The sequence below is a fragment of the Rosa chinensis genome, chromosome 5, assembly GCF_002994745.2.
Source record: "Rosa chinensis cultivar Old Blush chromosome 5, RchiOBHm-V2, whole genome shotgun sequence".
NCBI classification, from domain to species: domain Eukaryota; kingdom Viridiplantae; phylum Streptophyta; class Magnoliopsida; order Rosales; family Rosaceae; genus Rosa; species Rosa chinensis.
In genome coordinates, this window is record NC_037092.1 from 59,116,322 (window position 1) to 59,138,744 (window position 22,423).

At 37.9% G+C, this 22,423-nt stretch overlaps 1 protein-coding gene across 1 annotated transcript; it reads right to left on the reverse strand.

The window, feature by feature from the left end:
• Positions 1-1,536: 1,536 nt before the first annotated feature.
• On the reverse strand, positions 1,537-13,770 carry LOC112164772 (AP-2 complex subunit alpha-1). Its single transcript, XM_024301076.2, has 27 exons — positions 13,321-13,770; positions 11,691-11,822; positions 11,139-11,264; positions 10,899-10,961; positions 10,724-10,821; positions 10,401-10,608; positions 9,743-9,814; positions 9,570-9,662; positions 9,362-9,463; positions 9,071-9,168; positions 8,561-8,642; positions 8,324-8,412; positions 6,763-6,868; positions 6,617-6,682; positions 6,300-6,406; positions 6,106-6,210; positions 5,899-6,019; positions 5,581-5,766; positions 5,228-5,464; positions 4,672-4,752; positions 4,343-4,507; positions 4,120-4,206; positions 3,895-4,020; positions 3,389-3,469; positions 3,236-3,307; positions 2,236-2,315; positions 1,537-2,160 (listed from the first exon to the last, which is right to left on the reverse strand). The coding sequence occupies exons 1-27, from the start codon at positions 13,450-13,452 to the stop codon at positions 2,010-2,012; spliced, it is 3,066 nt and encodes a 1,021-aa protein (XP_024156844.1). The 5' UTR covers positions 13,453-13,770; the 3' UTR covers positions 1,537-2,009.
• Positions 13,771-22,423: the final 8,653 nt, after the last annotated feature.

The following is a 22,423-nucleotide window of genomic DNA, read 5'->3' on the forward strand; positions in this document are numbered from 1 at the left end:
GGGTCGTGCGATGGGTTACTGAGCTTTCGTCGAGAGAGAGAGAGAGTTAGTTAGTTAGTTAGTTTCATATCGGAAGGAGAAAGAGAGAGAAAGGGGAGAGAGAGAGAGAGAGAGAGAGAGAGAGAGAGAGAGATTGATGTTGATGGCAGTCACTGTAACTCTTTAATTGGTTTGAGGGCGAAATGGTCCTTTCATGTTAAATTGGGTATGAGGGAACATAAATTTCTTGCTGGGGTAAGTGAGATAATTTTTCCTTATTTTGGGGCTTTGGGTCAAGGACCCTTAAATTAACTTAATTAGATAAAGTGATGTTGGTCTTATGTGATAGTAACGATTTTCTAGTCGAACAAAAATAAGATTCCCGATTTTCCGACCTATTTTCTAATCTCCAAGACATAACTTATATGGAAAGAGATTTGCTGCTTGGGGCCAAACGAATACATTTAATCGATAGTGCAATAAAGAACTCAGCAGCAAATAGGTCTCTAAGATTACAACGATTCTTGCTCCGTTTGCCTCAAAGGCTTCTGATTCATGAACCACCACAATATCATTCTCTCTCTATTTTGAAAAATGCAAAACTATGATTAAATTGAAACGATTACATGGGCTGATGGTCACAACTCACAACCTCGGTCTTCGACAATGTCATACCATTGAGTTAGCTTATTGATTTTTGGGCAAATCTGAGGCTGGAAACCTGTACTATGCCAAGTCGGTTTTTCACCGAATTCATCGCACCACGACAAATCTTGTGGTGGTGGTGGTTTACATGTGGTAACATTCGCAAGTACTTGAGCATCCTTCATATTCACCCTAGCGGTAACTCTCAATTAGTTCCCAAAATACATTGCTAAAAGTCCATTCAGAGCTTCAGACCACTCCTCATCCAGATTTCTAAACCAACTACCATCTCCGGTAATTAACATACCCCTCAATCATTGAATTGTATAGCAGTAGATCTTACTTCCTTCAAAATTCATGCAGACCCTTGATAGCAAGCATTCAAAAAAAGCAAAATCTATATTCAGAAGAAAATCGGATAGAAAAATTCGACTCAGAATGGACCGGGAAAAATAACTAGTTTTTTTTTTTAAGGAAACCGACACAGAACCGATAGATACGAGCCTGTTTTTTGGGCTCAGACATAAATATTTATTCCAACAAGAAGAAGCTCCCAATCTTTTTAGCCCACTTATACATGTGTCATCTATTCCAAAATTTGTTTTAGACATAACGAAACCCACAGATCAGAATACTCGTAATGGGAATTGCATTTTATCACAATTGTCCTCGATTCCAGTTTGTGGTTATTTCAAATCCGTTGTCACCTTCAGGCTTAATGGAGAGCAATTTCAATTTCAATTTCAATTTCAATGTTCACGAGGACACTCCCTTGATCTGATGCATTTTGTGCTAATGTGCAGTTACCAAATTAAAGTAACTGGTACCATTCCAAATGCAGGACAAGTGGTAGCCAATTTCTGCGTTACAGTATTCACTTTATAAAGATGTACACCGAGTTTGATAAAACAGTAAAGCTCACAATATTCACTCCGCAATTTCTCTTATTGAAAAAAATACTATTCATTAACAAACAAATACAAACTATTACAATTAGCCTACTTGATCCTCATGCAATATCTTACATTCTCCTGTCAAATACCGTACAACCGAAACCAATCCACCGAAATTGGTTAGGGAAAAAATGTGTAAGAATAGAATAAAAGGAAAAAAAAAAACCCTCACCCCAAAACCGAGAGAAATATCTCACATAGGCACAAATTGTACAGAAAGAATCTGAAAACCCCAATCAACCTGTGCAGATCCACAACACCAAGCCGTTCACACAAGTTAGCTCATCCTTGATTCCGACAGCCCTTGCATCAGGATTTTTGTTATCCACATTTTTAACTTGCGCGCGAGACCCTTGTAAGGTTGTATAAATCAGGTTTACATGTATAATGAACAAATTCCTCACTCATCAAGCATCGATCATCTTGACTTTCTCACAGCAGACCAGCCAGCAGAGCACCAGGATCCGTTAATGCTGCAGCTGGACTGGTCGGTTGAGCTACTGGAGGTGCTGGTGGCACTGGTCCAGGTGCACGAGGAGCTACCGGGATGTTAACTATTTGTTCCTTGATGAACTCCTTCAACCTGCAAATCAGAGGTCAGTGGACTCTTCCATGGTTGGAAGATTTTAATTCAACACTAAATGTTCTCAATACATACTCAAATGTTAACGTAGGATCCCCTGAAGCAACCGTCATACGCAACTGGGTTCTGTCTGCTGGATCTGTTTCTATTCTAGCCTGTGTAGCATGAAAGACGTGGTCAGACCAGTGACCTCTCAAATTTTTTAAGCATAACAAGGTGCAACGTGTGTATCATAATATCTCTTTATTTGGTCACACTACAGGGTGAAGCAAACATCCCTCTGATATTTCCCACTGATATCCAAGAAATATAGACTAATTCTGAATATTGTCATCGAACTTATCCATAGTTCAACCGTATTTGGCTGAAATCAAAGTTGAAGAGGAGATGGCGAAAACCTAAAGTAGCTACCAGCTTACCACTAAATTTCAAATCAAACAGCAACGACTCCTATCAATAGTTGGTAAGTTAAAGAGAAGATGGACAACACCTAAACTAGCTACCAGCCTACCACTAAATTTCAAATCAAACACCCACCACCACCATCACTAGTTGTAAGTAGGCAGAAATAATTTGTTTACAGCGAATGGAAATAACAATCTGGCATAGTCATTAGGTTCATCATGACTACCTTATTCATAAAGAATTATTAGAGAGCTAAAGAGGGACATGCGTATTTCATGTTCAAGCATAAAATTAAAACTATTGCTTCTATAACTTGGTATTACTATTGTGTCTATGTAGATGGATGCTCATCTGCTTTCAACTTAAACAACCTCTTGCTAGTTGTATATTGATTTACCATCTACATTTTGCACCTCAGATGTATACTAAAAGCATTTATATATGACATGGCCAATAATTTGAAACTGGATAAAGCAGAGAAAAATCAAATGATTCCTATTAAAAGCCCCAGCAACATAGAAACCTAATTTCATTTATACAAATACCATTCAGAAGTTCTCGACAGTGCTAATTTTATTCAGTGAAGCACAGAACTAGAAGCTTTGCTTTAATAATGAAAGTGGTTAATATCCCTGAAAAATGGTCCTAGTAAAAAATATACAATGCTTACCAAGCAAAGCATCGCCCGTGTACTTTCTGAGTAAAAGGTTGTGCTTGCAACAAGATTATTTGGATTAGGATCCTAAAAGGGAGAATACATTAGGGACCACCAAATATAACAGCTACTTCCAAGAAAATTTCAAAACATAAAAATGAAACTTACAAGCCCTGGACAAACCATCAACCGGAAGCTGTTAATTAGATTTGCCATTTCTGCAAGTGGCAGTGGTTTGACGCCTCTAACCTGCACAATTAACTGGACCATATCATCACATTGACAAATAAAGTAGCTTGCCAATGTACAACTATTTGGCCTTAAACCAGGTTTTGTAATAAGATAGCTGATCCTGTTCTACAAAATGGATCGCATAGAGCTCCTATTTTGGCAGTAACTTGACAATGTTATCATCCTGCTTTGAAGCTGATTATGAAAATGACTCCAAAATATTTCAATCACAATCGGATATTACCGTTGATCACTGAACAGAGGAATTCAAAAGTACATAAATGTGACTAAATTATGCAGTCGAAGAGAATGAATAAGAAATCCTCTTGTGAATATAAACTATAAAGTCAACTTGTCAATCATAAAGAAACCACGTAAACAATATCTCATTTAACTAAAAAATAAAAAATAGAAGACAAATGTGACATATTCCTAATACGCACCACTTCTTGAAGCTTCAGAGGTGGTCCTGTGAGTGATCTCCACTGAGGAAAGAACTCTTCAGCAGATACTGGTATAGGTTGAAGAAATTTATTCAAGACAGCTGGGAGACGAAGCTTGACATTGACCTATGAAAACAACACTCATGATATAAAAGAACGTACATACATGGATGAAGTTCTGATACATTTTGACCAGTAAAAACCACATATTTGAGATTCAAGTACCATATTGTGACCGAACTTATAAGAGAAGTCAAGAACTGCTACATCCCTACTTGGGCGGAGATTCACAACTTCAAGGGGGCACTGTACCTACACAACCGAAAAAAAAAAATAAACATAGATAATTAACAAATCTGAGGATAATTGAAGCAAAATAAAGAGGGACAGAAAGAGCGACTAAAGGTTCATCAATGACAGCAGATTAATTACAGGAACAAGTCTTTACCTGTGCCCTAGGAGGAATAGTCTCTGGCACTAGTGAGAGCTCCATTTTAAAGTGGGAGGGAGGCATTATTACAGCCTGAACTGATACAAGTGGTGAAGTATTTTTGTTTCCCAAGAAAAGAACAAGACACCCCTGATGTAAGCGCCACTCTGCTTTAATTCCGATCTAGAACAACATCACACGAATGCACTCATTAGCCATAATGGTGCATATGCATAAAAAATAATAAGGTCAACTCAATACCAAAAACTCTCTTTCTCAGAGAAGAGGAAACTTAATGAATCTAAAATCTAATACAAATAAATATGGATATAATTTTCGGGGGAAACCTGAATATTAGGATCTTCATACAGAACGCCACTATCTTTCAAGCACAAGGCATGAAATCTTTCTGCAATATTTCCTATAGGCTGCAGGCAAGATTATAAAGTTAGTTAGATGTATGAGTAGTACAGTGATGGAAAGTAAGATCTTCCGAGTTTCCTACTGGTGATAAAGTGACACAAATCACTGAAACAAATATACAGCAAAGTATAATGTATAACCTTGTTACAAGCAGGGACTTGAAAAAAAAAAACAAAACAGAAAAAAACAAAACAAAATATTGGATAAAACTCCCAAGATGAATTCACGCACAAGGGTCGGTAGAACTGATTAATCAGATGCAAAAAAAATATTTATTGAAATAATAACATACAAATAGTTCATTATTAAATAATAAACATGTTTACCTACTCACCAAAAACCTTTACTATGGAAAACAAAATAAGTAGGTCACCCTTTATGAAAGATAAGTTGGAATTTATTCAGGTTGCACCTACGTCATAGAACTCAGAGACAACAAAGCAGCCACCAAATATCAGAGATAACAGCTGAAGAAAGTACCTGAACAGAATTTGGCTCTTCGCCAACAGGAACTATGGCCGTAGCATCCACTGCATTTGGATCACCACCAGATCCAGGGATTTCAGTTTGATGTGATTGAACGGCAGTACCCGGAGGGCCTTCAATTGCCAGTGGACCCAAGAGGTCACCAAGGAGATCCGGTGAAGGAGTTTGAGGATCAACTTTATTCAAAGTACCATTTTCCTGAGACAACCCTTGATCGGTTGAATTGTGATCCTGTATTACACCAATTTCAATCAAACCCAATAATCTTTGGAATTTGGAAAAGAAAACCCTAAATTTCAAAAAGAAAAGCAAAGCCATAAAGCTTAAATTAAGGGAAAAACACTAACCGCATTACTGCTCATGTTGGGTATCTTCACAAGACCAAGCTGGTGGTTGGCAGGTGGGGTACCATTAGCGGGACGTTGGTCGGTCACAACCAAAGCATTTGATGTTTGCTGCTGGGCACGCAACTTGATAGCACTTTGTTCTGCGGTATCAACTTCAGTATCTTCAGCCTTTTTGATCAACGCAGACTACACATCAAAGGAGAAAACTAACATTAATTTCAGTAATTCCAAAGTGACTTCAATAGACTGAAACTATAAGCTTCTTCTGAAAATTTAAGTAACAACATAAATAAATAAATAATTGCAAAGCAAATATACCTGCCGCTCGGGGAATTTAGGCATTTCAGCCAATATATCAACAAGAGCTTCACCCCTCCTACTTAAGGCAAGGTATTCAGCGGCTCGTTGTTGAATCTCAACATCGATGCAACTCTCGTATCTGGAAGACAACAATAGTGAGCTATAAACATTTGAAACAAAACGAAACCAATTGATTACAAGTAAAGGTGAAGTGGTGAATCTCACTTATTGAATATTGCCCAAATCTGATTCTGTAGTTCTTGGTCTGGAGGTTGAGTGTGCATAAAGATCTTAGCATATGTTGAAAGAAGAATAGGTATTGTAGAAGTGCTGCAAATATAATACATACTCTAAGATTTATGAAGGAACGATAACTGTAAGTAGGAATCAGAGGAAGAACAAAGACCAAGTGCCCTTACGATACAGTAGGAAGCTTCTCATGTATGACGGCAAATAATTCTTTTGGACTACACCCAGGCCGTCTGGCTAAAAGGTGACCAAATTCTCCAATGATATATGCACTGACCTGTTGCATGTGTATCAATTTCAAATAAATCAAGATACTAATTTTAATTATATGGTGAAATTTTGGTTGATATAAGAATAAACACAAAAACTCTAAAGGGCAAGTTGAAACTAAAATGAACTCTCCTACAGTAAGAGATACACTCCTTCGTATTATAAAAATAAAAAATAAATAAAAAAACGTTGTCTAGTCGAACCATAGTGTACACACCTTAACCATTGTCTCATGTATAGCAGGTTTGTCAAGATACTCTCTGGCTTTTGCTGCAGCATAAGGCTGATCAAGTGCATAAAATTCTATCAAAATAAATACCAAGATGAACATATCTTTCAAAAAAAAATGCTAACCACTCTGACCTGTAAGTCTTCATTATTCGTAACAAATTGCACAACACGGAACCATATATCATCACTAACAAAATCTCCTGCCTTATCAATCAATTGAAGAATCACATCTACATACCTGTATAATATCAACATGCACCCAAAAAAACTTAATGAATTTAGCAACTTGGTGGATAATAATTCCCATTTAAAGAACCGCATGTAACCAACAAAAGGCCCAGAATGAACCGGAAGTAGAAATTACTGGATCAATCATACAGTCAAAAGCACAATTATCAAATCTAAAAAAATTTCAATTTCTCATGAATGAAAAAAATAAATGGAAACACTGTACATTCAATTGGGCCTAACCCAACTGATATTGACCTTTTTCGCTATTCAGCCGTATCTTACTAATTGATGCTGTCCTTATGAAAGAAAATCACACATGATGGGTGGAACCGTTTCGATTCTGGATTAGCTATTTTCCATAGAAAAATGTACAGTTGTTTCTAATTTTTTTATCACTAGAGAAAGAAAACTACATAGCTTATGACCAAAATTTATTGGTTCAGTCAGTCAACTTTGATTGTGTGTGCAGTGAAATTCCAATGTTTATGTTTCAGTGTTCAACCATAAACTTCAGAAATGGCAACATCACATCCTTGCTAGCTATTATACATTAAGAAATCTTTCCCTGGTTCAGTCATGTGTAACAAAAACCTCAGATGCAACGCTTATGAAGAGTCCTTGACTCAGTTATCAGTTTGTCTTTCCCACTACCTTAATATTTCAAAATTTGTCCAAAACTACACTGAACCTACATGACAACCTAAATGACATTTTTTCTACCAAGAGAAACCTACATGATTTGAAAACCTCATCAATTTATCAACTATAAAAGAGGGTGTATATTCTCTGAAATTAGAAGAACATATCTTGTAACAACCTTCTGGTCAAAGTTCTCAATAACTATATTAACAACGTTATTCCAGGTCGCTAATTCCATCCAATTTCCCTCAAGACAAAAACATGTCATGGGCAGGTGTAAAACTGTCATCTCTACATGAATTCATCATGGGTCCTTGACCCTCACATGGACCTCTTTTGACAGAAATTGGACTAACATTGGTTATGACGCTAACCACAGGTGTTTTAAGATCCTTTGACCACAAGAACACTGCAAGAAACCATCTACCACGTGGATTATTCTTGATTGTTAGCCAATTATATTCATAGCAACCAGGCTTTGCTAATGACCAATAATTTCAACTCATTGAAAGCTCCAGTATCCATAATTGATATATGTCAATTTATATCAAATCCTCCAAAAGAGGTCAACAAACAAGATATGACAGCATATCTTGATACAAACACCAATAGTCACATTTTATTCTTATCAACTTATCATGTAACACTGCCAACAAATAATCCATTTTAAATCACACATGCATGCAATTAAAAAGCTTCACATTCCATATGACTGTAGTCATATGCCTGTCTTCATATTTAATCTAGCATGCTGGTTCCATGACCACTTTCTTGCAAGAGAGATCCATATTTATCACATAATGAAAATGAAAACCATGCTTACCATGATAGATCAGGAGCAAATTTTTCTGCAAGAATGGCAGCCTTAAGTGACAATTCCTCGCGCATTGCGAAGTCTGCTGTACTAAGATACTGAAATAAAGATAATGTGGTTCAAAAGAAACCGAATCAGTGTGCTAAATAAAGCAAAAAAAAAAAAAAAAAAAAAAAACATCATCATCATCATCTACAAAATTATATAAAACAAAACATAGGAATGCAGAGCCAGTATTTGATGTACCTGCAGTAATTCTTCAACTATGTCTTTTGCATTTGAAACATCACACATGCCATAAAGCAGGTCAAGAGCACGCCTACGAATGCTGAGAATACAATTTGCTTTTAGTAAGTAAGCAAATAGCTTTAAACATCTATAACTGAAGCACAAAAAAAAACAGCTTCTGCTCATATAATTATCTATGTACGAAAAGAAAACTCTTCAAGGAAATAATTAACTACAGGACACAATACTCAAGCCTCAAGGAACAAAAAATGTTGATAGTCGAGTCCTCATATGTAGCAGGCAGGAATAGATAATCAAAGTGAATCGAGTATAGACAACAGACTGAGAACAGTGCAATAATCAAAGAAAAGAATGAATGCGAAGAAAAAGCATCTTATATGCAATGCAAGGTACGATGTGCATAAGTACAACCCGAGCTCAAGAAAACTTGCACGGTTTTGTGGTTTATTCCAACAAAATAACCATAATTAAGGATGTAACAAAATACTGCCAGACAAGAATTTTAACCTGACATCTGGATCCTTCAATGAGGTGATAATCTGGGCTTGATGTCTCTTGATGATATCTTGCACATCCGTTACCATTAGCATGCGGGTCATATTTTCCTGCACCAAAGCAATGTGTTCAGTATTACATATGCAGTGACCCTATATGTATCCTTTCAAGTTTAGATATAGTTTTATTTGCATGCCTCAATAATGGGTTGTGATAAAAATATGAACAGAAAAAAGAAAAGGGGAAAAGTTTACAGAGCTAAAAATGTTGCTTTACTGAAGCCAGAAGTAATTCACTACTTACCAAACCAAGATATCGAATATTTGGTTCTCGCACAGCAATAAATTTTCCCAGAAGTGCAACACATTGGGACATCATCTCCTTCTCAGCATCAAGATGCATGACCTAAATTGGGAAATGATTAGACACAATACATAAGAGACCCTTGCTTTAAAAAAAAATTAAAAATTAAAAAAAAGAATGAGTGTAACCGTTACTGTGAAGCACTTACAAGTGCGAGGGCTTCAAAAAGAACAGCGTGCGATGCGTTGTTCTTATTAACATTTTTCACAACATCCGTACCCATCAATATACGTTGTAAGACCTGAAAGAACCAATACATGGTTTAACAGAAGCAAAAATTATAACAGACTGCTGATAATAAGTTTTTTACAGAAGATGAACCTCAAACAATGATCTTCTTGTATTTGGATCTTCAACAGTGGGGAAATACTGCAGAACCCTCATTGTCTTGACCTGTGTGAACAAAATATTTGTAAGTATGAAATGTTCTACTTCCATCAAACACTACAAACTACTGAATGTGTGGCAATCCTATTCCCCACTGCACAAATTCTTAAGCCAAGGCTCAAGGGTCGTAGGAATTTCCAACAGTTATTATGTTAAAAGGCACTTGCCTAATGAAGTTCATTAAATCAAAAGAAAAGGCTAAGTCAGCACTAAACTTGGCAGATTTTGTTGATTAGCATGCCCCAAATATTTAGCTAATCAATGGCACATCATGGAATAAAAATAAAAACTTTTCAGAAGGCTGGTTGAATTAAAGATGCTGGGCATTTTGCACTGCGACTCGTGGAAGAGTAAAATGACGACATCCACTGAATTGGCAGAAGCTTCCTGAATAAGTAGAAGAGTTGACAAAGACCGCAAAAGGAAAAGCAGCAAGCTACTATCGATTTACTAACATAGTGTAAACAAAATCATGTTTCAGACAAAGGATAAATTCAGGAGGCTGATATTTTGCTGTCCCGGAGATGCAAGGAATTCTTTTAAAAAAAAAAAATTTTAAAAAAAACAGAACAAACTTGGACAGTTTATAAACCTGGAGCCAGGGAGATGGGATGCCATAGTAGGTGTACTCTTGTGGAATATCCTGGTTCCTCGCAAGCCGTTCTAGTATTTTAACACATTTTGGAAGACAACTCCAGTAAGCATCGTGGTGATTTGATACAAGCGCAACAAGAAGGCTCATAGATGATGTCAAAACACCAAGATCACGTTCATCTAAAAGTTGTGCCATGCGATCGGCCCTAAAATTTTAAAAGATAATCATAAAAAGAAAAAGAAAGATATTAATTCAATAAGCACGGAATGAAATGATTTTGGAATAAATACTTTCATGAAGAAAGTAACATTCATACTTACCAGCCATCTATATTGACAACATCAGGATTTTTTCTATACAAGCGCAAAAGACATAGTGCAGCTTTTTTTCTCACAAGCGGTCTGTAGCTGCTAGAAATCTAAATAAAAAAAAACTCGGTCAACAAAATCGTTTCTATTAATTGCTGCCAAACACTAAAGACGTATTGCCTCTTACAAGCAACTTTTGAACATCAGGTGCTAATGACTCCGCAAATTCTCTGCCTCCAATATTCCCAACCTACATAGTCAAAATACAAATTAATTAGTAGAAGTAGTTTGATCATACAGCAGTTACACTATATTAGAAGATACGCAGTATTAACATAACAGATATTCATTTAATATAATATATATTCCAGAATTGTCAGACAGTTGAAAATTAATATGAAAAACAAACAGATATTTATTGCCATACCATAGTCAATGCCAAACATTGGAAAGTTTCATTACGACCAATAATATCATTCCGTACAGTATTGATCGCTAATCTCAGAAAATCGTGGTTTTCATTGAGTAGACATGATGTCACAATGTACCCAACCTGCAGCCATGTTGAAGTCAATTAGACAGTGAAATGGCACTGAAGTTACGGTAACATATTGGAATTAAAGAGCTTACTACCATAGAGGAGCACTCACATATGTGAAATAACTAAACTACATAGCAGCCATGCATATATATTACTTATTAAGTACCATATGAAAACTTTCTTTTGAAAGTAAAAATATATTAGTGAAGCACAATTCATGACCATAATTAAAACTTCCATGCCTCTACAAATTCATACACCACATTTACTTGGTACGAATGAATGATAAGCCCCAGATGTACAACATATATCACTTTTTCCATCAACTAATATAGAAAAAAAAAAATCCATCATTTTTTTTCTTACAAATGGGAAATGTTGAGAGGACCAAGATTAGTACAAGTAAATTTATGTGACATTGTGGAAAGAAGGCATTACCTGCTTTTCTGGATACTTGGGCGCTGATATAAGAGAGACTGCTTCCATGTGACCAAAATCCACATCATATCCCAACATATAAATGTAAAGCATTTTCCAGACATATTTCTTCTTCTCATACGGTGTCAAACCCTGATGAATAATCAAAGAAAACTTTGAGTAACCATTCACCCCTTTTGGTGTATAGGGTTCAGAAAATCAACTGTGGTGTATAGGGTTCAGAAAATCAACCACCAGCAAATAAGAAAAGAAAAGGAAAAAGATGAAACTATCCTACAAGAAACATTTAGAATCCATCTCCAAAGGTATGCATTGAATTTTTGCAATCCGAAGTGAAGACAGTTTAGGCTTCATTCTAGATAATTAATGTCAATTTTCATGACCATTAATGAGAGACAGAGGGAGCACACAAGGACATTAAATTTTAAATTTACATTTCATGAGAAACAAGATTTCATTAAATAGAATTATAGGTACAATACAGAGGGCAAGATGACCACTTTACTTTACACAGATCATGAGGACAAATAGACTTATAATGCAAATACAGTAAACAGCACAAAATCCCCTAAATAACAGCACAGCCAATAGCAATTGGATATTCAGCATATGTACCAGTCATAAACATTTTATATTTGAATTCAGCAATCAATAGCAAAATTTCATTTTCAAATTACGGGAACCAAAATGTGCGTATAGACAGATTGAGTCTGAAATTCAGCATATGAAAATCTATGCATAGGCTACTGAATGACTGCCTTTCAGTCTAGCTTGAAGTTTAAAAATGGATGTCATATGACTGAAGAACTGCAAAATGATTTCAAAAAGAAAAAATCTTAATCTGGAAGATGGAATTGCCACAACCAAATGCTTTGTTACTGTCAACTATCTTCATGTATTCCCAAATCAACCTAGGCACAAACCAGGTCTCATGTCCCTCTTATGTACTTTCTTAACGAGAATTCGATTCAACATTTCAAATACCATCATATAACTGCCCAACCAATTTCATGTCAATTTAACTTTCATCAGGTTGAATAGAATTAAAGTGAATGCCTCCTGGTACTTCATGCACATCATTTGAAGTTCACTAAAACTCTTGGCACTGAAAAGCTCCATTCATGAAGTCATTATTCAAATTCTATGAGTTAAATTCCTCTAGCAACTCCCAAATAACAAATCTATACCAAAACACAATTCGAAATAAGCTCGATAGCCACAAGGACGGTGATGGTCCAACTAAACTCTACTTAATGATCATAAAACTACATATATGTTTTAATATCCAATAAAATAACCAACTCAAACGACCTTCAGTGAGTCATTAACCCTATGAACAATGCCGGTGCCACTAAAATGTACTAATATAATCGCAGAACTACATATATGTTTGCTTCCCGGTAATGCATTCACCTCAAACTAAGTTTGCATTTTCGCTTCCGAGTAACCGAAATTTAAACACCTTAAATCACCATTCACTTCCCCCGACTATCTCAGCGGTCAACCTAGCACCCAAACACACCCCAAATTTGAGCAATGAAGCCATTCTACCGCGGCCTAGATCGATTTTGCACCATGTATACATATAAAATTAAGAAAACGGAAACCCTAAGCCATAAGGCGTGCGCACCTTTTCGTTTTTGAAGCGCGTACGAACATTCCCGAGCTCCTTATCGACACGGAGCCTCTCCTGCTCTTTGTTCTGGCAATTCCGAATGTCGCTGATGAAAACAGAGAGGCCTCGCATGCCGGACAAAGCCATGGCCGCTCAGATCCAGTGGCGGAGAGGACTCGTCTCAGCTGCCCTAAATCCCCGAGATCCTCTGGTCTTAGTGTTGGATCTAAGACAAATTGAACACTGTGTGGGTGGTGGAAGATCAGCTCCGACTACCAAAAATTCAAAAATACCAAACGGAAATGGGGTTTTGTTTATCGGAGCTAATGAGAGAGAGAGAGGGGGTCTGATCTAATGCAGCTTCGTTTGTTTAGAGAGAGAGAGAGAAGGAAGGTGGACTGAGACGAAATTTAAGAAAAGGCGTCGGTCAGTGCTGGAGGTGAAGACTTTTATTCATCGTAGCCCAATTGAAATCATTTCATTTCAATGTCATTTTCCACCTAATGCACACTCGATCTTTTGTCCACGCTCCTCTTTTTTTCTCAATTTCTTCTTTTTTTATTTTAATTATTACTAACCTTTTCTTTTAAACTCTTAACACTTTCATACAGACAAAAAAAAAATCTGTCAATTTTCTCTTTATCATTTTTGAGTCCTTGACCATAGGTTTTTTTTTTTTTAAGATGAATCCTTGACCATAGGTTAAATTATAAGAAAAACTCAACAACAAAAACAAAAATCCCATCAGATCCATTAATCTCAAAAATTGAGCAAAATTATTATTTTTTAATATAACCAATTAGTAAATTACAAATTTGCCACTCTTACAACACCGTTCTAACACCACCACCTTCTCTCTCTCTCTCTCCCCCCTTTCCCCCCACCTTTTGATTCCGATCACCACCTCAACCATTTCCAATTTCAACAAGGTTTGGGTAGAGGAGGACAGTAGCCGTCACACCCCGATTTTTAAATAGAATTAAAAATTAATATATAATCTTATAATTATACATGCGTGATGGTTTAGCTATCAATATAAAATATCTAGAAAACTTTTTCCTTTTTAAACCAAGTACATACTGATGCCCTGAACCCACTATGTCAATACAGACTCGCTCTGCAGAGTCAAATATTACACAAATTTACAAATTAAATTGCCACAATAAAATAATAAGTAGATGCTCCTCAGAGCTTACTACAAGCGAAAGTCTTAATAACGGTAAATTCACAAAATTGACTTCCTACAGTAAAACTGCTAGCACACTACCTCAGTTTCAGCCACAATTACCCTGACTTGCAGGATTAACTCCTACACCATTGAATAGTGCACCGGGTTGCCACAAAACAAACCCGGTAAGCTTATAAAAGCTTGTATGAGTAAACTCAAAACCACAAAGCAGAAATACATTCTTAAGTCACCTCAACTTAAACAACGATATGCACATAACTCACACCTACAACCATCAATTTCATATCCTTCCATATAAGTCAATTCGTGACTACAACTTCATGCTCAAATTCTCAACCTAGCATTCAATTACACAAATTCCAGTCAAACAAGACTTCCTCAAACCATGTTTGATACCATTCTAACGCACTACGGTGAATTCCAAAATCACACTCATTTCCTCTCCACTGGAAGCTTTTGTCATCAACATAACATCAAAGGTGAGAATCAATTAATCAACTTGCTATCCTCACCACATAGTACAATCGTCACTACTATGGCTTTTAAGATCAATCAAACCATCAACAGATAAATCCAAGAAGAAAACAAGGCAATCAAAATTTAGAACAAGCGAAACAATTCATAGTAACACCTGCGTACAGTTTTAGTTCAAGAGATCACATTAAGACAACCAATTCAAGTCATAGTAATCATCATAACCCCACACTCTGACATCCGTAGGTAGCTCCGACCATCACAACAGTCCTCTCGATCTTTGTTAACTTAATAACAATTCAACTCTGCTACCGAGCAGTCATCACACATATTTCACCGGTTATCACACAAATAACCGTCATCCTACTGATCATCACACAGATTCCGCGGGTCATCACACAGATAGAAATCGTCCAACTGATCATCACGCAGATTTCGCCGGTCATCACACAGATAGCAATCATCACAAAGATTCATCATACTAATGTCAGCGATTCATTACACATATATTCATACACAAGCTTTACATGACAATCATCACAATATTCATCACACTGATTTCAACTATTTATTACACAGATATTCATACACAAGCTTTACATCACAATCATCACAATATTCATCACACTGATTTCAACGATTCATTACACATATATTCCTACACAAGCTACCATATCTTAAATCACCAATTAAGACTAGACCCATGGTATCTCAACAAATGAAATTCTATTATCACAACTCAATACTCAATTTCACTATTTCCAACGATAATGACCTCAATACGTCTTATGCTGCCCATATCACAACAATTGCACCAATACATATATATTTCACGTAAATATATATATATAGTCATCCACTCAGGAATGCCACTAATACCAATTATAGTCATAGTTAACCTAATAACTCCAAGACAATATGGTAATTATGCTCATAACGAATATAGTGAGATTTACTCACCCCTGAATCCTACTGTGTCTTCACACGCTAACCAAAACAAGCACAAATCGCTGCAATCCGTTCAACACAAGTCCAACAAGCACCTTAACACATAGGGTCTCGATTCAGTGCACTAATCACAAAGTGATTAAAGTTTGAAACCCCTGTTTCGAACTAAAATCCCTAAAAGTAACGTCAATCGAGGCGAAACTTCATCCGAGACCACCCAACGTCTCCGGAATCATTCTACGATCGATATGTCAAAACCACAATTAATCGAACGGTCTGAAACCGTAAAAATCATAACATATTAATACGATCTCCAAAAATTACATATTATATATCGAAACGCTCGTATCGACGAGTAGATGATATATAAAACCAGAAATTATCCATTACATGGCCAAAATGCCGCCACAGGCAGTGGCACAACCACCACCGGCCAAAACTCAAAACCATCTTAATCCAACCGTCCAAAATGTCAAGAACACCAAATAGCAACTCGGCCTAGATCGCCGCCTATTGCCATCACAAGCCGAGGATCACTGTTCACCTCGAGTTGAACCAATTCCCACGAAAATCGCTCCAAACAACCACCAAGGATCGACAGAGAATGGTGCTGCGAGCTCCTCAAGCTTGGTTTGAAGCCCCACCGTCGTCGAAGATAGGAGAACCGATCAGAACCGACTGCCTCTAACTTCGTCGCCTTGCAGCGCCGCCGTGGGTGAAAATCAACGCTAGAGGATGCCACAGGGAGGAGCGCACGGAGGAGGCAAAACGATCTGGGCTCGTCCTGTGGTCTGCCGTCACTGAGGATGCAAGTTCCGGCTGGGTCTGAAAACCGGGTCCGGGTCAGGTCAGTTGAAAAAGAAGAGAGAGAATGGAGAGTTTGGAGTTTCCGGAAAAGGAAATCTTCCAAAAATATAAATAGTAATTTCTGAAAACGGAAACTCCTATTTATAGAATTTTCCCAATTTTCAATCGCTCATAACTTTCTCATACGAACTCTGATTTCTGCGTTCCATATGTCCATGAACTCGTATCGACACGCTCTACGACTTTTGGGAAGGAAGTTTTCTGAGGAACCCAACGAATAAAAAGTCAACCCTTGCGCCCCCTCCTAAAATGACGCCTGATGAATAATTATTCGCTTGAAACACTTCCGCTCCATCCATGATCCACGAAACCGTCCAATAATCACTAATTAGATTCCGGAAAATCCTTGAAAAAATAATAACGAATTTCCAGGGTACTACAGTAGTGGGAGTCGATGAGGACATCGTCGTCTTCTTTTTCGAGGCGTCGTTCCAACCCTCACCACCTCAGTTACACCTAAGAGCGCAAAGAGAGTGAGTGCAGTCGCCTTAACACCAGTAATTGGTGGCGGTGCCTCAGCTTCGGTTGAAACAACATCATGTTGACTGGACTGAGCTAGTTTGGTGATCAATACAGTCATGGCCAAATAGATGGTGAGCATAAAGTTGACTATGCCCCACAAGCAGTTGACCCTGCCAAGGGCACCCGCCAAAGTCTCAATTCTGAGAGATATGTAGCCCAGTACGACAAAGTTGAGCATGAAGTCGAGTACACTGACTCTGACCCCCAAGTCATACAGCTGACATTTCCCGCCCTCCCCTTTGTACACCTCCCTTCCCATCCAATCAGTGTTGAACAGTAGGAAAGAGAACCACATGTTTAGGGATGATTCCGCTGAAGGTGTTTCTGATGGAATCCTCAATATTCCTACTCGCTGAGTTCTGCTAGAATCTATAGATAGACAGAGAAGCCATTAAGAGGAAGTATGGAGTTATTCGAACTTCACTCCTCGGATGCTCAAGTCAGAACATAACAAAGGGGAAGCCATTATTTAAATGGGTGAGAGTAAGAAATGATCAATACCTAGTGAGACCTATATATATAAGCGCTGAGGATGGCTGAGGTCCAGGCCAAGTGTCAAACTGACTCGACCTGGAGACATCGCACTCGTCCACATGTATGATCGCACGCTCTTCCCTTATGGGATCGTTGTCCTTCCTGTGTTGGGTCGCCTACAGTCACCACACGAGCAAGGGCCCGTGCTCTCAGTGTGGGCCTACCAATAAGTCCCTAAAGTAAGAGGTTTGGGGAATTTCGACTAAAATGAGGTATCCACTCACATTGAACATATGTTGTGTGAATGCGGTGCATATTAGCCAAACACGCTTCATCATTTCAGATGAGTCTCTCATTAGGCCCACCAAGGAGTCCCCCACTCCCTAGTCAAGAAAAGTCCTCATCATGAATAAATATTGTTCGATGAGGGGGGAGTCTGCCAAGAAGCAATGGGCATCAGGTAGCGATCTTGACATAATGGCCTAATTGTCGGGGATTGACATACCTGATCAATGACGGCATAGAGCTTGTCAACCTGTCCCTTGCATATTTTGAGTAAGTGTTAGAGCTCAGCAGATATCCTGGGTTATCATGCGGATGACCGCTTTGAAGGAATCTTAGTCATTTATGGCGATTGTGCGTGAGGCAGAGTGTCATACCTGTATTGGACACGTGGCAGTACTTGATTCAAAGGACTTGGGGGGTGGGGGTAAAAGTCGTGTATGAGTGAAAAGACCCTGTCTCAGTAACCGCTTCAATAACTGCTTAGACGTGGGACACATGACTTGATCTTAGATACTTCTTGTTTTGAACTGTGCAGATTTACCCAAAAAGTCTATATATAAAAGCGGTTTGGGTCATCAAGACTTATTTTTCGATTTCTCGAACCATAAAACTCCATCTTTAAAGCTTAAGCTTCTTTCAGCGTACTTGGAGATTTCACCGTCCTTGAAAAGCTTCATGTCCCAGAATTTAAGATAGGTAACCAATTATTTTGTAAATTTCCTCATCCTTTGCTTCGATCTTTAATTTTTCCATGGTTGTGTGCTTTGGTGATTCTGAATTACATGGCTGCTGGGTTTGTTGAATCTATGCATGCTTTCTGGGTTTAATTTTGAATACATTGTTGCTGTTTCTATTCAATTTTATGGTTTGTGTTAGCTAAGTCTATGATTATGCCTTGCTTCAAATCTAAAACAAGTACGAGAATACAATTTAAGTTGCCTTTTCATTTCTAGGTTTATGTTCATGTTCTTGGTGTAAAATTTGAAAAGTTTGAGAATAGAGGGGAAAGGAAAGGCAGTAGATCTAACTTAGTGTATGCTAATGACATCTAGGTTGTTAGAGGCATGTCTCGGGAGGTCATTGATTTATCAAGTGATAGTTCCATAGACACCGCAGAGCTTTTAGCAGATCTTGCCAAAACTCATGTTGAAGTTACCTCTCCTACTGGTGTAGGTATCTCATCCCACAAAGCTCAAGACAAGCCGTAGAACCCAGGTGGACCAAGCTCTACGAGTAGGGAATCTAACAACACTAAAAGAGAACCAAGTAGTATAGGGAGTGCCCCTGATCTTGACCATCCGCTTACGCTAACCCCCATTCAGTGAATATACCCTCTATTGGAGTTAGAGTATATGCAAGCTAGCACCTCCGATCAACCGAGTCCCCCACATAAGCTTATCTCAGGAGACCTGCAAGAGGAGAAGCCTTTTGCCCAAAACAAATGGCAAGAAAGAAACCAGAGTTTAAGGTTTCAAGGAAACGATCTAGGGGAGTCAGAGGCAAAAGGTTCTTCAAGCGAAAATGACGAAAGGGGCTTAAAGAGGGACACTAATGCGAAAACGAGCATGTTGAGTTCCTTGATGACGAAACACCCATTAATCTCCCAGAGAGATCGATGACGGAATAAGAATTTGATACAATGAGGGCACAATACTGTACTCCAAGTACTATTGGTCTCCATCCGCTAGCGAAAGACAAATTCTCGATTGATCAAACTTATATTCCTTCTTTAGGTACAACGTTTACATGTTAATGAGTAGTATAGCTAGCGTAGTTAATTTTAGTATGGAATGCTTAGAGCATCTTTAACAATGCTAGCAAATTTTAGTTAAAATAGCTGTATGACTATTTTAACTAGTTATCATTAAAATATGTCTATAGATAGACAAGAAGTTGTGGTAAAACACCACGGTGATACATAGGATAAGACCATTCATTAGACGTGTCATGCTCACTTATCAAAGTAAGCCTCTATACTATGAAAAGACATAGTAAATAGGCGAAGCTCCGAATACAAGAGTATTTGAAACTCACTTACCCTCATAAAAGACTAAAACAAGCATAGCTCCCTCAATAAAATAGGGAATTATTAAGAAGAAAAAATTATCTATCTAAATAGAAGCCCAACAGGCCCATAGGAAAAAAACAATCATGAGGCCTAAGCTAAGCAGCCATCTCGGCCCAAGTCCCTTCCTTGACCACTTCTGTGTAAAGACATCCACGACTACTCCGCCAACATCACAACACAAAGGACACCACCACCGTGATGTCACCACCAAAGCCACCAATGGATCGGTGCTTGAAATATCTGAACCCACCCGAATAGTGAATCCCAGCACACCGAAACCACCAACACACTCTCTGATGCTGATATCAATCTGCTATCTAATGCAGAGTCGGGACAGAGAAGCCCAACCCAACACCGACGTCCCTTGTACAGAATGTTGATCTCACCTGCCTTAGAGATGCATTAAGCTAGGAAACCCAAGCCATAGTCCACTTCCGTCAACCTTCGTATCAAAATTCTTCCTACAACCAAGATCAAGGTCTAGAAAAAACACCGCCTGTTCAGTAGCGGCATCACCATGTCGCACGACCAGGGCCACTGCCGAGCAAGCACGCTAGATTGTGTCGGAGATTAGCCTAGGGTTTCTTTGTGGGAGTATTGAAAAATTTGATTCAATTTTTGTTCACGTAAAATTTCACAAGTTTGTATTAGTTCACTCTAGTTTAGCTAGTTTTGAATTTATTATTATATATTAGAACTAAATTCAGTTTGCACCTTCCAACTTTGTGGCAGACATCAGTTTGGTCCCTTTTTTTTTTAATTTTTTTTATTTATTTATAATCATGATAGTCTCTCAACTTCCAATTTCCATCACTCGCATCCAAATTTCAAATTTGACAGCTAAATCCCACAACCCTCTCTCTAACCCCAAAAGCTCAGATCCCTTCGCAGCTCCACTTAACCGCCACCATGAGCGTAACCCAACCCTCTTCTCCTACCTCACTTCCCACTCTCAATCCTCTTCACCATAAAAACCAGTCTCTCTCTTCTCTCCAAACCCACTGTCTCTACACTCTCCAGAGGAATCCCCACCACCACCCAAACGATCAAAATCATATTTGACTTCACCTTCGCCACCCAAATCATCAAAACCAGAATTCAATTTGCCTTCACCATTAAAACCAAGATTCATTTTAGTGATTTTACTTTCATGGCCCAAACCCTCTGATTCAATCCTCGACTTCAATGCTCTTTGGACTTTGGTCGAAGCTAACAACAGAGTTCATTGGTCGAGTGATTATAGTACCAGTGCTAAAAATAAAAAATAAAATAAAATATAAAAAAAAACCTGATGCTTCAACTTTCTTGGTTTTTCTTCTGGGGTTTAGAACTGGATCTATCTTTAATGAAGACCGGAGCGATTTTGCCGTTGCAAATCTTCGAGTTCTAGTACCAGAGGATGATGCACTCACTCCTCCAGACCGATCTCTGATTCAGCATCACCTACAATGACGCCGTCTCCGCCACATCGGCGACATCGTCAAACACGAGTGGCTCGCCAACGATCAGTTCTTCTTGATGTGGAACCTATTTCCAAGGCCGTTTTCTTTCTTCATCGGAAGCACTTTCAAAGGCGTACCGAGGGAGCAACATGCCTTACTGGAGTTGACGGACACAAGGGCGAGGCTGAAGAGCGAGAAGGAGACATTGAGGAACACACTCAATTACCTGACGGCGACGTCTGCCGGCAAAGATGTTTTTCTGTCGTCTTTGGTGGTGAATTTGAAGGGAGAGAGAGGAAGAAGAGATTGAAGCCTGATGATTATTTTTTATTTATTTTTTTTTATATATATATTTTTATATATATATAGATTGAAGTAATGTCCTCCGATTTTTTTTTTCTTCGTTTAATCTTTTTATTGTGAAAATGTTTGCCCTTCTTATAAGACATGCTATCAGGACCAACTCAGCTTGTGATGTCATGTTTGGCGTCAAATTTAAAATTTAGATACGGGTGATGAAAATTTGAAGTGCAGAGACCATCATGATTAAAAAAAAATATCAGAGACCAAACTGATATTTGCCACAAAGTTGGAGGTGGCAAACTATATTTAGTCCTATATATTAAATGAAGAAATAATAGTTTAAATGTATTTATCAATCACATAGAATAACTAAAATGAATGTTAATTAACAAAAATAATAGCATTATCACACTCACTAGTTAACAAATAAAATAGAGAGCTACTTAAAAATCTGATGTAATTTTTTCACTTGGGAGTTTGACACAGTTGCTAAAATTGATACAAAAAACTAAACATACTCTCCAAAATAATTGAGCCAAGACAGAG